The sequence below is a fragment of the Rhea pennata genome, chromosome 5, assembly GCF_028389875.1.
Source record: "Rhea pennata isolate bPtePen1 chromosome 5, bPtePen1.pri, whole genome shotgun sequence".
NCBI lineage: Eukaryota > Metazoa > Chordata > Aves > Rheiformes > Rheidae > Rhea > Rhea pennata.
Window position 1 is genome coordinate 16,516,055 of NC_084667.1, and position 15,440 is coordinate 16,531,494.

At 49.9% G+C, this 15,440-nt stretch overlaps 2 protein-coding genes across 3 annotated transcripts in view; both read right to left on the reverse strand.

Moving 5' to 3' along the window:
* TYRO3 (TYRO3 protein tyrosine kinase) overlaps positions 1–2,684 on the reverse strand; it is a 41,863-nt gene extending 39,179 nt beyond the window's left edge. For both annotated transcript variants that reach the window (XM_062576825.1, XM_062576824.1), the window contains exon 1: positions 2,516–2,684. In XM_062576825.1, coding sequence (XP_062432809.1) covers positions 2,516–2,609 — 94 coding nt within the window. In that variant the 5' untranslated portion in view covers positions 2,610–2,684. The remainder of the gene's footprint in view (positions 1–2,515) is intronic.
* A 6,469-nt stretch (positions 2,685–9,153) lies between these two features.
* On the reverse strand, positions 9,154–10,578 carry LOC134141363 (transmembrane protein 151B-like). Its single transcript, XM_062577550.1, has one exon. It carries the CDS (start codon positions 10,549–10,551, stop codon positions 9,154–9,156), a length of 1,398 nt encoding a protein of 465 aa, XP_062433534.1. The 5' UTR covers positions 10,552–10,578.
* Positions 10,579–15,440: the final 4,862 nt, after the last annotated feature.

Sequence of the window (15,440 nt, forward strand, 5' to 3'; positions counted from 1 at the left end):
TCAGAATTTGGCCCAGAGCACTGTTGCATGTGTGGGTGGATGGGGAGTGTTTCCCTCAAGCAGAAGTGAATACATGGAATGCGTTACCATGAGAAAACACGGAAGCCAACTGTGTAAGTACGTTTAAGAAAGATGGGCATACGAAGGAAGAACCAGAGGATCAAAGGAGACCGTGGGAAAGCAGGAAGGCAGAAAATAAATGTAAAGCTAGTTTTGTTAGAGAGAGCAGCTATTTCCTACGCAGTGGCACAGACAGGACTGACAGACCAGATCAGATCTAGTCTACTTCAATAATATGCCCTGGCAGTGGCCTCCACATCCTTTCTAAAAAGGCATTCCACGGCTTTTGTGCAACCGTGTATCATAGTACATTACAGCTTAAGGCAGCTCAGCAGCTCGAAAGCTCTCCAACAGGATGCCTTGCTAGCCTACGAAACCAGATGGAAAAATGCCACTTGTGAAATCCAGAGCGCTGTGAAGTAAACAGCCCTGTCCTATCAAACTCTGTTACAGCCCGAACCGTGACCCAACACGGAGACGTTCTGCTGTGCCACTTCCCTACCGCCAACGCGTCCCCTCCCGCCGGGCCTCGCAGGGTGCAGCGGCGGCCGAGCGCGCCCCCAGCTTTGCTGTAAGGCGGGCAGGAGGGAGAGCCCACGCTGTGTGCCCAGCTAGCACTCTGCCTCCGGCAGCGAGCGCTCAGCGGCGCGCCAGGGGCCCCGGAGCGACCGCGGCACACCGGCAGAAGGACTTCACTCCTCCTTTTAATGAGTTCTCCCTGCCTGTTAACGGCTGGTTTCCAATACTCAGTCTTTTGCCCTTCTATCTGTTGTTACCGACTTAGCAAACTCACTAAAAGCGTGGAAAAACTGGGATGATCGCTTTAGTTTAGCTGCTGCAGCTCTTTTGCAGGGCTAAGGATTTAATCACCTTGGGTGAGGATGATCTAACCCTGCATTACTTAACTCCTCTGTAACACAAATTACATGTCCCAGTGCGTGCCAGAAAGCATCCTCCCTTTCCCCACTCACAATATTGGAAGCAAACATGAAAGCTTCATAGTAGCTCTTTCTGTATTACAGAAAACTAACATAGCCAGCTTGCTAAATGCACATACAAATTGACAGATACTTTAATTACAGGTGCTTTAATGGAGCAGCAAAATAACTTTGCTTTCCTTAGACTGCTCTGCTGAAAGAGTTAACCACAAACTAAACAGTGAAGTGTCTTTAGAGACTCTTTATGGTTACAAATTAATGATGGAGGAAATAAAAACAGAGCACAAATGTACAGCCTAGGTTGTAATTCTCTAAAACATGCAAGTATAATCCCTCCATCACGATCAACTGAAAGGAAGAAATCCTAATCAGGAAACTTTAATAGATGTCACAGTTTTTTTAAAAAAAGAAAGATCACTCCTAGCTGAAGCATGTCCTTCTGCAGGTAAAAGGTAGGAGAGCACAGGACATCAATATGGATTTTAATTTCCACTTTCCCTCCTTTGACTCTCCCACTCCTGATTTCTCATCTAATAACATTCGCACCAGTGCAAGAAATAATCTCATCCAAATAGGCTCCTCCAAGCCTGCCTGTAATAGCTGCAAAAGTTGAAATACAGTTGACTACTAGGAAATAAAATTGTATTAGATTTCTTATCAACTAGCTGTCAGACAAAACGGACAGCTTTGGAACACACTGGTTGTCAAAACAGGCAGCGTTTTTTTTTTAATTTGCCACCTCTGAATATTTTGATTACAAGAACAGAGGTAGGGAGGTTTTGAAAGTTGTTTTTGGGGTGGTGAAAGGACGATGTCTACCACCGCACACTCAGGGAAAGGTCCCGCGGTCTAGCGACCGGACTCACAACGCGGCCCCCCGAGGACAAGCACGGAGGGCAGCCCCCCAAACCCCCGACGGCAGCCCCCCCCCCCCCGGGGGCAGCCCCCCGCCGCCCCCCGCTCCACGCCAAGTCGGCGGGGGGCTCCCGCACCGCGTCTTTCCGCGTCCACTCAGAGGCGAAACTCCGGAGCGTTAGTTAGGAAGGAAAACGCGACGAAAGCCGCTCGGGAGCGCGTTAGCACCCGGCTCCGCTCCGCGCCGACCCGAGCCGAGCAAGCCCCGGCACAGCGTCTCCGCGGACGGCCCGAACGGAGCGTTTGGACCGCTCCCCGCGGCGCGGCCACGCTGGCGGGTGCCGCCGCCGGCCGCTCTGCCGGGCGGTACCGCGGCGCGGGGCAGAGCCCCGGCGCGGCGGCCCCGCGGCCGAGGGAGGCCGGCAGCGCCCCGGGGACCCCCGCGGGGGCTCGGCGCCGCGCCAGGCCGCCCGCCCGGGCCACCTGTAGCCGCGGCAGCGAGCCGGCCGGGCCGCCCCCCCCGCGGCGCGGGCAGCCCCGCGGCCGGGCGCAGCGGCGCCCGCGCCGCCGAGCCGGGGCACGGCCGGGCCCCTTCCCCCGGCCCCTTCCTCGGCGGCCGCCCCGCGCCGGGGCCGCCCCGCGCCGGGCTGTCAGCGCCTCACCTGCCGCGGCGGCGGCGGCGGCGTCCCGCAGCACCGCAGCCCACAGTCCCAGCCACAGGAGCCGCGGGATCGCCATGCTCCGCTTCAGCTCCATCTCTCCCGCTCCACCATCCTCCCCGCGGCTCCCGCCGGCTCGGGGGGCGGCCGCAGCCCCGCCCGGCGCCCGCGCCCCCGGGAGGCGGCGGCGGCGGCAGCGACGCGACAACTTCGGCGGCGGCGGCCCCAGAGGCGGGCGGGCGGCCCCGGCCCGGGCCGCGGCGGCGGAGCGGGTCGCGGCGGCCGTGGTGCCCGGCGCCGCCGCAGGACGGTCTCCCCCTGCCGGCGCGCGGCCGCGCCGCTCGCTCTTATCCCTCCGCCGCCGCCGCCTTCTCGGCCAGGAAATGGCGCTGTGGGGCGGCCGCGCCGCGCCGCGCCGCGCCGGGGCCCCGCTGACATCACGGCTCATGAATATGCGGCCGCGGGCGCCGCCCGCCGCCGCCGCCGGGACGTGGCGCGGAGCGGAGCCGGCGCCGCGGGGGCCGGGCCGGGAGTGGGGCCCGCGTCCTCCGGGCCCGGCTCTCCTTGCCGCCGCGGGGAAGCAGGGGGAGGTCGGGGCTAGGAGACCTTTGCTTCCAGCATCTGTTGGGAAGGTGCCAGCACGGTGTGGAAAAAGTCGCTGACAGATCAAATACCCCCAGATCTCCTGGCACTGTCTTTTTCGTGGGACTTCTGGGGAGAAGCCCAGTTGAAAGACACCGTAAGGAGCAAGTATCGTTGAAACAGGATGCAGTTTTCAGGCCTGCAATAGCCGTCAGGGTGTCGCTCTCACCCAGTGGCTCCTGCAGCAATCGGGACACCTGGGTAAGCTGAGCAGCGTGCTGAAATAGTGTCAGCCCCATGAGATGGATGGAGAAACTGAGGCACAACAAGCTCATGTAATTCCACCCCGAGTCCCGGGCTTTGATCGCTTTCTTTTTCTTTACTTTTTCTTTTCTTTTCTTTTTCTTTCTTTCTTTCTTTCCTTTTTTTTTTTTCTGAACAGCCATTTGCATTTCTGCTAGGAATTCCTAGGATTTTGGAGCAATGCCAAGGAGATTTCATGACTGGAATGGAAATGTCACTCCCTCTCCACTTCCTCAAGCTGCGGCAAAGAAGCCAGGAGGAGATGCTAACAAATCTCCCTCCCCTGAGAGCCTGCAGGAAGCCTCAGGGCCCTGGGGGACGGGAATCGTGACACACCTTCCACTGCGATCACGACGGTTCGGTTCGCAAGGCTCTGCGCATGTTTGCTAAGAGTTTAAAGCACACTCGCTGTCATTGCTCTCTCCCTCTCCCCCGTGTATCCATATATACCCATTTATGTATGTATGCTGCGTCTTTCTGCACTTACTCATGTGGATAGCGGCTTCTGGAAAGAAGCTGTATTTTTAGATTTTATTTGTCTCATGAGAAAAGTAGTGGCCATTATAATAACACTGTGTTCACATGGCATTTTTCCTCTGAGGATTTCAAGCATCTTTACAGTAACGGAGGCCTAGCTTACTACACTGTACTGGCCCCGTGGGCTCAGGAAAAGCTCCGCTTCGCAAACAGGGAAGAGGAGGCACACGCAAGCGGTGTGACTTGACCGAGCCCATCCAGGGAGTCAGTGGCAGAGCGAGGCTCGATCCCACGCTGCCTGCCCGCGGCTTGCCTATACTTCAAGGAACATGTTAAGTTTCATCCAAATAACGTATATGACTACCCCAAAGGTAGGAAGGGAAGGGCAGGGCTTTGCAGTATTAGGGAATTAATCTCCATATAAACCTGTTTGGCTTTTCTACGGGAGACAGAGACTAAAGCACAGCCCAGAGGTGCTGCTTATCCTGTCCCCGAGTATCAGTTGTGAGTTTAATAAGTGATAAGCAAACTTCACAAATGTATGCAAGGCTCATGCTGAAATGCCATTCCTTTTTATGGCTATTTGAATAAGGAAAAGCTTTTTTTTTAATCATTTTGTGATTTATTCTCTTTCCTTCACTTCAGTTTTTAGAAAGAAGATTTTCAGCCCAAATGTCGACAAATTTCTTAAGGTAGAGAATGTCCATCAGAATCATTCCTCTCCTTTTGTCTGGCTTTAATTCTTCAGTGCCCCCACCCAAGCCCCAACCCAAACCAAAAAATCCTACATCAACAAGAGCTCATTTGTACGTGATAGGAAGTTTTTGTAGCATGACACAGGCCAGGCTCTGGACTGGTGTAAGTCAGCACAGCTTTGCTGGAAGCAGCAGAACAATGTGGATTTTCACTAGTGGGGATCTGGCTTCAGCTCTTCTGAGAAGGGCTTTATGTCAATAGTGATAGGCAGGAAGAACCACATGAAAATTGGACTGAAATCCTGTATGCACTGCCAGTTGGAGTGTAAACTGCTGTGAGAAAACTTACAGAGTGCGATATTACCATGCGGAAATCAAAGAAACTGGTAATTCTGAAATGCTTTTAGGAACTGAAGACAAATAAATTCTCCTGGCCTCTAGTGTCACTGAATGAAGTAGCTCGGCTTTGTTCTCCCGACGGGCTACCAGTGACAGTGCTCCCTGCGCACAGTTGAAGGACATGGCACGGTGGCTCATAAATAAACTGGTTCCTCTCCGTACCTCTCCGTACCTCTCCTGTTGCGACAGTGTGCTGTCATGTCTCACTGGACTTGTTGGGTGGTGTAGGCACGTCCTAGAAAATGCCTAAAGGGTTGTACAATGATCAGCAGTGAATTCTCAGTGATGGGAGATTTCTGAAGATGGAGAGAATGAAAAAAGAAGAAAGGAAAAGAGGAAGGGAGGAAGGGCAGGAGGAAGGGCAGAAGGGAAGGAGAGAGGTGCTTGCTGGACTTCCTCACCTTCCTCTGATTTTCAGCCTTTTCTAGTTATTGAGATCCTACAGGACAAGTGTGGGTTATCCACAGAAAGCGCCTCCAAGTGCCAATGTTGTACATTAGAAGACATAACCCTAGCAAAAGCTGCTGGCTCACACCCATTGCTCTATTGCTGAAATTGTCTGTCTGCAATGGGATACAAAATCCCCTTGTTTTCTACAGGGTATTTTTCATAGAGCTGCCTTGTTTGCACGCTGATTTGAGAACCATGTCCTCTCCATTCTCTGATTCTGGATTCAAAAAACAGTACTAGTCCCTTCATCATGAGAGGACAGATCTGTCATCCTGCATTCATAAGCTGAAGTAATGGCAAGAGGGACAATGAAGTGACATTCAAAAGTCACAGGAGTAGCTCTGCTCTGCTGTGTAGGAGACTCCGATGACTGCTCCGATGCCTCCTGAAGTGGTGATCTGTCGAAATCAGAATATTCAACCCCAGACCAGGATAGGAGCTGCTCCCAGCTTTCCAGTTACTACCACTAGATGTTCCAAGGGACAGCAGGGAGCCTGGAGGCTATCCTGTTTGTGTCGGGGGCTTTTACATACAGCTTGGGGATGGTTTCTCAAACATATATCCCAAAGCCAGGTGAAAACAGAAGGAAAGAGGAAGCAGAAATTCTCTGGCTCTTCAAACCCTGCCGAGGACCCTTTGAGAGCTGCTAGATGCTATAGTGGCTTTGGGGGACGATGAAAAGGTTAAACTCACTGACCTGGCGATGAGCTTAAGACAATGAGGCTCCCATACTCGGCCCAGCCCATCCTAACGACGGGATTGCTAGAGCTTGTTCACGTCAGATAATAACATTGTTTTAGTGCAGCTACTTTTATGGACCCACATATAACACAGTCTTGACATGCATGTGGCCAGCCTGACCATACCAAACTTTGGACATGGTATTTCAAGTCACAGGTGGCTGCAGCAGCTACACAAGAGTTGAAACTCATCTTGCCTGTGCCTGGGGCTTGCCATAACTGAGGTGTGCTGCTTTTCTGAGAATTATCTTAGCTGTATCTGAACTCTGCTCTTTTTTAATTTATATTTTTCTACCATGTTGTCCTTTCTCCTTTCTTCTTTGTCTTCCTCCCTACCACCTCCTTCCATAAGAAATGGTGTTGAAATATTCCAGCATCTCTGTTGCTTGAAGTTGCAGCCTCCTCCAGCTCTGAAACCTTCCATATGTGCTGGTTTTAACTTTCTGTGTGAATGAGTGTAAAGATAGAGAACCATATTAAAGACCTGCACTTACTCCATTTCAAGAATAAAAGTAAATTAGAGGTGAGTTCTGAGCTTTGAGCTCAGATCTGATTACTTCGTCATTCCCAGATTCTCTCAACTCTTCCTGGGGGTGGTAGGAGGCACAGGATGGGGGGGTCGGGATTGGTCATTGTAGGGTGGATTTAAGTTTGGATTTTTTTTCTAAGTTTGGCCTTTATCCAGTTTAGGCTTTTGGCCCCAGTCTAGCTGTAAACATTATCCCATGTCCAAATATGGCTCCTCCACACGTCTGAGAAGGTTATTCTTTTTTAGAGGTGATAAACTAACCCATCACATGTGTTATCTATTTTTTGCAGTAAATGCCAAGTTGTCAGAATGAAAATGTCATGTAAATTCTGCATAAAGCATTTACAGTTAAAAAATTCAACTAAGAAAAATGTAAACAACCTTTTTGATGATGCAGTCATTTGCAGCAGGTCAGCCAGGTATTGCCACTGCTAAGGAATGTTTCTGTTCCTGAAGTTGGAATAAATACAGTACATCAAAACAGAGTCATCAAACCAAAACAAAATATATTTAACATGGTGCAACAGTCAATGCCATAAGAAATCACCATATAAATATGCACAGTTATATATATAATCTACACATACTAATATGACTTTACAAATCTCATATTACATGTAGATACACACAAAACTGACTTGGGAGGAAGCATTTGTTGGCAGCCCCTCTGGGGACAAGGTGTCTTACCTATTTGCTGTAGGGAGTTATAACACTTTGTTTTGAAAGTTACTGTATTGCAATTGTATTGCATTCTCCTGCAAGTTGATAATAAGCTCCGCCATCCTCACAATGAAACTGCACAGAGCTTGCACTACCCCTTGCTGGATGCAGGTCCGGCAGGCTGCGAGGTCCCGAGTAGGTCCCAAGCATGGCCATAAGCTCCTGGGTTGGTCCTTGGTGCCCAGAACAGGAAATATTCCTGCTACGCCACATTGCAAAGCCGGGAGGCAGGAGGCCCCCAAGAGAGCCCAGAGTGCTTGCCCTGCCAGCTAACACCCAGGCGGCTCTGCCAGCACCAGGCTTATTCTGGATTTCATATTGCTGAGACTAATGGACCAATCTAACAGTTTATTGGCGGCTCTGCACCTCCTTCAAGGGCAGCCCTGCAGGAGCACTGTTCAGGTTGGCTCCTGGCTGTCCTCCCTGTCCCGGGGCAGCCACAGCCCAAGTGGGACAGCAGCAGCAGCAGCCAGCTCCACGCCAAAACTCCTTCCAAGGGCACAATGAAGCGGAAGGTAAAGTAGAGCAGTCCTGGGATTGCTCTCGTGTACACTCTGGGTGGAAGAGCTTCCTGACAACTGCAGACTGTCAGGAGGTACATTATGGTGGGTTAATACCATATTTACCTTTTCTTACCCTGCCTCTCTCCTCTCTTCCAGCCCCTGCAGCTCTGAGCAAGTGGTAGGAATGAAATAACCATGAACTAGGCCCATAGTCCTAAAAACAGTGGTGCTAACAGGGTACTGATCTACATTGTGACTCCTAACAATTGCTAAAACTGGTGGAGCAGAAGGAGGTTAACTACAGCTGGAAACGTTGCAGACTGTCTCCACTGCGGGCCAGGAAAGGCAAGGTTAGAAAAGGGCATGCTTTTTGCTTTGTCAGTGCATTTTGTTATTCTGCAATGGGAGTCTTCAGAACTTCCCAGGGACATTTCCTGTGCTTGTGCCAGTGGCCAGTGAAATTTGTGCTGCAAATACCTTTTTTCTTGGCCAATGGAAGCCAATTATGCCCTGAAAAACACCCTCACTGGCAAAAACCCAGAAAGGTACTATGAAAAATTGGAAAGCAGAAGTGAGGAAAGCAAAAAAAGGAAGATGAGGGTAAAGAGAAGAGAGGAAAATGAGAGAAAAAAAGAAAGAATAAATGAGAAGATAAAAAAAGATTTGTGAACAGAGGGAAAAAAAAAAGCCTAGTTTTGGGTTTACAGCAGGTGACTCAGATCCTGCAGATCTGAATTCTCCTTCTGACTCAACAGTAACTGGCTGTGTGTCTTTCAGCATTTCACTTGCCCTTGCTGTGCCTAAGTTTCTTACCTTGCAGGGCATCCAAGAGAGCAAACACACTGCAAAGCAAAGGCTTTAAAAATTCTCCAGTGGAAACAGCTGTCAAATACTCTGACTAAACTACAAGAAAAAGGTTGAGAGCAGGATGGGAGGAGAGGCAGAGAGCCAAGGAACAAAGAGGGATGAGTAACAGAATGAAAGGAAGAGGGAAGAGAATGAACAGGGAGATCACCTGAAGGAGGCAGAGACGCTTTTGGAAATGAAGTTAGCTATTTTTCAGCGTGAATATATCCTCTTGCAATGGCAGGGAGAAGAACTGAGATCAGAAACTTGTCCTGGAGCCCACTGTGGGATCTGAAGCTTATGGGCTCCTTGCCAGTGGCATCTCTACAGACCGTGGTGGAGCTGTCCCAGGTGGAGCTGTCCCAGGACAGGGGAACTAAGAAACTACGGAGACTCATCACAGCGACGTTTCTAGACAGGAAGAGCGTCTAATGTAGAAATGCCTTCTGTCATGCCCCTCAGGCCTGTGCACGATTAACACGGGGAAGAAGCGGGCGTCATGGTAGGTTGGAGGGTTTTCGTTGACAGCCAACTGGCTGGAGTAGGAGCAACACTGTTCATCATGGCAGCCCCGGTCAGCAATGCTGCTGCTGCGGCTTCTCCAGAGGCCTGTCCTGTGGGAGCCGTGGATGCGGCAGAGGGAGAAACGGCTGGTGTTGAGGGAGAGGCGGGAGTTGCCACTGCAGCTGTGGAAAGCGTGGCGTGAGAAGATGGACGAGGTGCTGGAGGCGCGGTTGCAGCGTTCACAGCCATGGGCTGCTTCACTGTACTGACACACCGTGTAGCTGTTGTATGCTGGGGAGTCCGTCAGATCCATGAGCATGGCCTCTGAGTAGCTGGGGATCAGCTGCCGGTTGGTGCAGATATGCCACTCCAGCTCAGTGCTGTCCTGAGTGGTGTCCCTGGGCATGCGGTACCTGTACAAGGGCTCCTCTGCTACAGCAGGTGCTGTGTACTCCAGGCCCAGCAATTTCTCCACGTGGTAGTGAACATAAGCTGTCCGATACTCTATGAGTACCCTCAGTGGCCATGAGATCATCAAGATAGCTGCCACCCAGAAAGCATAGTGGGACACGTACCATGGGAGGTGATCTGGGTCTCCATAGGCCATCATAAGTTCCTTAAAGTCCACGTTTTTGAGCTGCATGCCTTCCCTCACTTCCATGTAGTCATCCAACCCCTCAATCTCTGTGAAAAAATGAGCCCTCTGGGTCAAGTAAGAGTTCTCAGACTCAATGTTGGCAAAGCTGAAGCATTTTGTGAACCTCAGCTTGGTGGCTGTGTAGCTCTCCAGGCCCATGAGCTCTTTAGAGATGTCCTTGTATCCACAGTGAGAGTAGTCAAATTCAGCTTCAGCCACATGGGTGTTGACCCTCTCATGGTAGACTTGCGTGGTAGTGTAGGCATCACCGTTGCGGTACCGGGTCACCTGCCGGGTACGCCGCACAAAATGGTAGCTGATGGCCTTCCACCAGATGCACGGGGTGGCTTGCTGCATACGGTTGATGCATTCGTAGACACTGTCCACATCAGCCTTGTACTGCAGCTCCCTCTTGACATGGCAGTGCCAGCACTCCACCAAGTATACCACGTACAGCATGGACAGAAAGGCTAACGGGATGTAGACGTAGCCATCTGAGCATGGGCTGTCGTGGTAGATCATGGACTTGCCCTTGAAGGAGCTATCAAATCTGAGCTTGGTGACCCGAGCCAGCTGACACCAGGCCACCGCACCCAGACAGCCGTACATGAGGATGGAGAGCAGGAGGCATTTCCAGTGGGACTCTCTGCACATGCAAGCACTCAGGGATTGCTTCACAGGGCGTTGCTTTGAATCACACCACCATGGAACCGGGAGAGAGAGAAACAGAGAGAGAAGAACCTGTCAGTCACACTATTTTACATAACAACTTTTGCTTTTTAGACTGTCTAGTTTTGCTTCCGATTGCCTGAGGACTAGGACACCACCCTGATTAATACAAATATGAATATCTATATATATATCCTTCCCAGAAACACCGTGCCCTGGAAAGAGCTCTCTGAACAAAAATTCCTTCCTGTTCCTCCTTGCTTCAGAGAGAGAAGTCATCTGAGCGGGAGGGAGCTGCTGCAGCTTATCACCCCGCGTGCCCCTGCTCCCTTTGGGCTGGCACAGCGGCACGGAGGTCCCTGGCGTAGCTGAGAAAGTGGCTGAGCGGCATTCTGCCCGCTGCCGCCTTCCCCCTGCCTCAGCTGTGCTGGTGCCGGCAGGGCCCAGCACCAGCTCTGCTGCCTGTGCCGGGGCTGAGTGTCCTCCTGGGGCAGGGCAGGGGACCAGTGCCATGTGGAGCTGGAGCTGCCACCCGACTGAGAGCTGACTCAGACCCAGCCCTCAAACCTACCAAGTGATAGGCACCGTTTCCCTGGAGGCTAGCCATCAGGAAAATTACTAGATTCAAGCACATTCATTTAAAATGCGACGGGATTACAGCACAGTGCAGCAGAGCTTCAGGCTGGCTAGAAGACCAGCTCCTATCTAAAATACCTACAAAGTTTAACTGTTGAAGCTAGGGGTATGTGCGTGGATAATTAAAGTGTAGCACACCCCTTTCTTTCAACCTCAAAAGTCCGGCTGAGCAGCAGAGAGGGAGTTTGCGCTCCTGTCCACCCGCTGCCTTCCCTGAGATGATGTGGTTGCAGTCCTTACCCCCGTGATGTTGCAGTGAATCAGCTGCGTTGTCATGCTATGCTGGACTATCATAAAAAAGGCCAAATCGAGCCAAGCAGCTAGCAGAAACAGTCGCCCCTCTGCAAAGAGCAGCAGCAGCATGACTTACATTACTGGCTGGCAGCTGTCTATTTGTAGAAAGTCCGTGGAGCAAGACCCACTGCCCACCTGGCAGGTATCGCTGAAGGCTGTTTGCTTCCCGCTCGTCACTGCCAGCCTTTGCCTCCCCCTTACACTGAAAAAATGATAGCGAGGGTGCAGATACGCACTGATATTCATGTATTATCCCTCTGGCGAGCCCTATTCTGTGCAAAAATAGCAGCACACTGTTACTCCTTCTCCCAAGGGGCCGCCTCTAATGCACCAAACTACTCACTAGATGCCAACAGATGCTGGGTTTGGGAGTTGTTTTCCTTCTCTTTCCGCAAGGATAAAATTCTTTCCCAATATAGCTTATCTCAGACCCACACAAATAAAATTCAGTAAGTAAACTTAAGTCAGACAGGAGTATAAGGACTATGATCTTGTGAGCAGGAAATAAGAGCCCAGTGCCACTAGAAAGAAGAGTTTACTATTTTTTCAGTGAAGTGGAAGCATTGATTGGCTTCTGACCTTGCAGGGCTATAAGACTAGAATTTAATACCACTTTTTTTTTTTTTTTTTTTTTCCTGGGACAGAGAGCCACTTCTAAGTAACTGCAGATTACTTAGATGTAGATTTTTATGGTTCTCTGTGAAGCTGTCAAGCTAGACTTTATGGGGATAGGTTTTGATTTCATAGCTTCAAATCTGATACTGTAAGTGCATGACATGCATGTAAAATCATGACTGATTTTAGGGAGCTAAATCAGTATTTATCTACAGTCACTAAGGGCGGGATCTGGCTCTTGATGCTTCCAAAGGAATCTCTAGAGAATTTACATTCTTATCCCAAACATACTGTATATATTTATGTGTTGGAATGAAGAATAATTATGCTAGGCTGGGTTCTGTTTACTAAGGCCATTCACACTAACAGTGGCCAAAAGGGGTATAGACAAACTAAGCAGGTTTTAAAAGGCATGTTAAATACCTTTTTTTAGGGAGGATAGTGAAAGGATCTGAGTATGGGTAAAAACAAGGCTGTTTTCCATAGTCTTTTCCAGAAAACCTTGAGGAAAGCAGTACCACGGCTTCAGCCACCCCCCAAATCAGCGGAACAATAACTGCTGGACTTCTGTGGGTGTAATCCTAAATTTACCTGCAGCCGCGAAGAGTTTCGTCTTGGGAAGCCGTCAAGACCCACTGCTCTGCCCACGTGCCGTTACTGCCCCGGTGCAGAACCCTGCCCTGGCCACACGCTGCCCCCAGCTCACAGCCCCAGGCTCTCCTGACGCTTGGGAACTGCGCTAGGAATATCCACCTTTTGTTTTCTGTCTGGTCTTTGTACGGAGCTAGAGTTTTTCTGTGCTGTAGTGATGTCAAAATATACACTGTAGTGAAGAACTGCAAACATCCACCTTTTTTTTTCCCCCCTGAAGGTTGTTTTTCTCATGCGAAGAAAGCTCTGAAACTGAGAATACCTTTACACTAATCATGAGGACCGTGCAGAAAAAACCCAGCTGGGCAATATTCTACCAAGGGAATTTAAGTCCAGAGTCATCAGGTTTGCATAGGTAAAATTGTCATATAAAATTGTCCACGATTAATACTCTGAAGAACCGCCTTGGGCCCAGCTATAGGGGTCTCACCTGAAGGGGTTTTAATGTAAAGTATGTGTTCTAATACTCCATGCACCTCTGGGAACCTCAACCTTTTCCTTGATGTATTCAAGGCGTTCTCAGCCCGGCACACGTCCGTGTGCGAGGGCTGCCCCATGTTTGTTAAGGCAATATTTGCCAAAGGCACTGCAGCCCCCGCCTGTCCTTTATCTCGCTGGCCTTTGATGAACAACTTCTCTGCTCTCTGCAGCCCAAGGGCTGATTCAACCCGCCCAGGGTTATCGTGGACTGTACTGGAGCCTGAAAGCTGGCAAATGCCTCCTGATGTGCTTCCTGCTGTGAAATGCCACCTCCTCTCTGCAGGGAAAGGTGGTTCCTGTCTCACCACACTGAGACCAGCACTGCCTGGGCTGGCAGCATCCCCGAGCCTTGCAAGCCTGGCATGACATTTCTGTGTGCATCTTCTGGAGACACCTCAAAAAATGGCAAGCAGCCCACAGAGCAGGAAAGGCTCGATCTTCCTGACCCAGATTACCTTCACTGTTTTCACTGCAGCATACACAGAAACGCAGCTCTTCTCTTCCTGCATTAATGAAGACACGCAGCTGTAGCGCCCACCATCAGACCGCTCCGGGGAGGCCCCCCACTCACACTGAAATCCACCTCAGCAGGGTCTTCATGATCAAAACGCTTTGGGGAAAACATGATGCTTTCCTTCTGGCCCTTCTGACCCACTATCTTATACTCTCCTTTTGTTCCTATCAGATCTCACTCTCTGCAGGTCCTCAGGCATAAAAGGGTCCCTCTTCTAGTGCCTTCCCCCGTAGTGTCCCTCTTACCTCAAATTCTGAATAGAGTCATCCAGCCTATATCCCCTTATTGCTCCTTCCTTCTGCTGAAATAATTATCTAAACCTGTTACACTGTCAGAAACACAGTAAAGTATTTTAACAGTGTTTGTAAGAAACACCTGAAATATAGCAAATAATTACAATAAAAGCATCACAAATAATTATGATAAAAGCATCACATACATACCCATGAAATCTAATAAGGAAATGTATCTTTCAATCTTTCTCTGCACAACAAATTCATTAATATGTTAAACCAGTGTCTCTCAGGCTTTATTAATTAACATACCACCTTCCTGCAAGCATTATGTTTGTGGTACTATATGGAATTTTCTCCTTTCCATGCATAATATTTCAGCTCAAAACAGGGTCAGCTTGTATTTCTGGATGAATACAATAAATGTTTAAGGGAACTAATAATTTCCATGATAACTTGTGCTGGTCAGAGAACAAGAGTTGTGTTCAGTGAGGAACATTGTGGATTATGTGTTGTTTTGATGTGGAACAAAACCATAACCCTGGAAAATTTTAATAGGGAAACATAACTGAAGAAAGCCAAGACAGAGAACCAGACAGAAAGTCAGCGCCAAACAGAAACTGTCCCAGAATAGACAAAAGCACAGTCGTCAGGCGTTTTGCCTGAGAGCTAGGACTTGCAGATTTGGGTCTCTAACCCCAAGCAAGTGAGGTGTCCTTCTGCTCCTGCTCTTTGGGGGCTTGGCTTTGAGCAGAGTCCAGCGCTGACCTGAGACGTCTCCTGACAAAAGTTTGAATGAGGCTGCATCATTTCTGTGATGGCTTTGGCAAATCAAATGTGTTATCCAAATGCTCCCACCCCGCTCTTGTAAGAATCTTTAGTTTTTAGATAACATTTGGAAGAACTACAATCAAGCTGTCATTATTATTGTTTATGACTTTCAAAGCGGGTTAAAAATATGTGTTGCAAATAATGTCTTGCCACTCCTGTGGCATGCTGCCGAACAGCATTCAGAGGCTTGACTTACTACCTCTTCTAACCGGGTTTGAACTTCCTGCTAATTCTTACCCAAATTATCAGTAAACAAAACTTCATTCCACTTTTCCACAGCTAAAATTCAAGGAAAACTCCCAAATTGTTTAGCACTTCTCGGAGACGATAACGAAAACACCGCCGCAGGTGAGAGGGGCGGGCGAGCGCACGTCGGGGAGGGCTGTGGGTGCGCCTGCAGGTGCCGGCGGATGCGCGGGTGGCGCAGGGGCAGGGGGAGATGCGGCTGCAGGGCTCACAGAGTACGTGACGACTGAAGGACTCCGGGCATTTGCACTGGGGTTTTTTGGACTGTCATTTCCCGAAAGCGCAGAGCTCAGGATCTGTCAGCCAGATATGTTGTCTGGTGGTGTGGAGTCTTCCAAGACACGAAACGATAGATGCTTTTTAATTTGTTGCCA

What these genes read in the sequence shown, in the direction of transcription:
- LOC134141363 (XM_062577550.1), bottom strand. Translation starts at nt 10,551, where the DNA reads ATGTGCAGAGAGTCCCACTGGAAATGCCTCCTGCTCTCCATCCTCATG.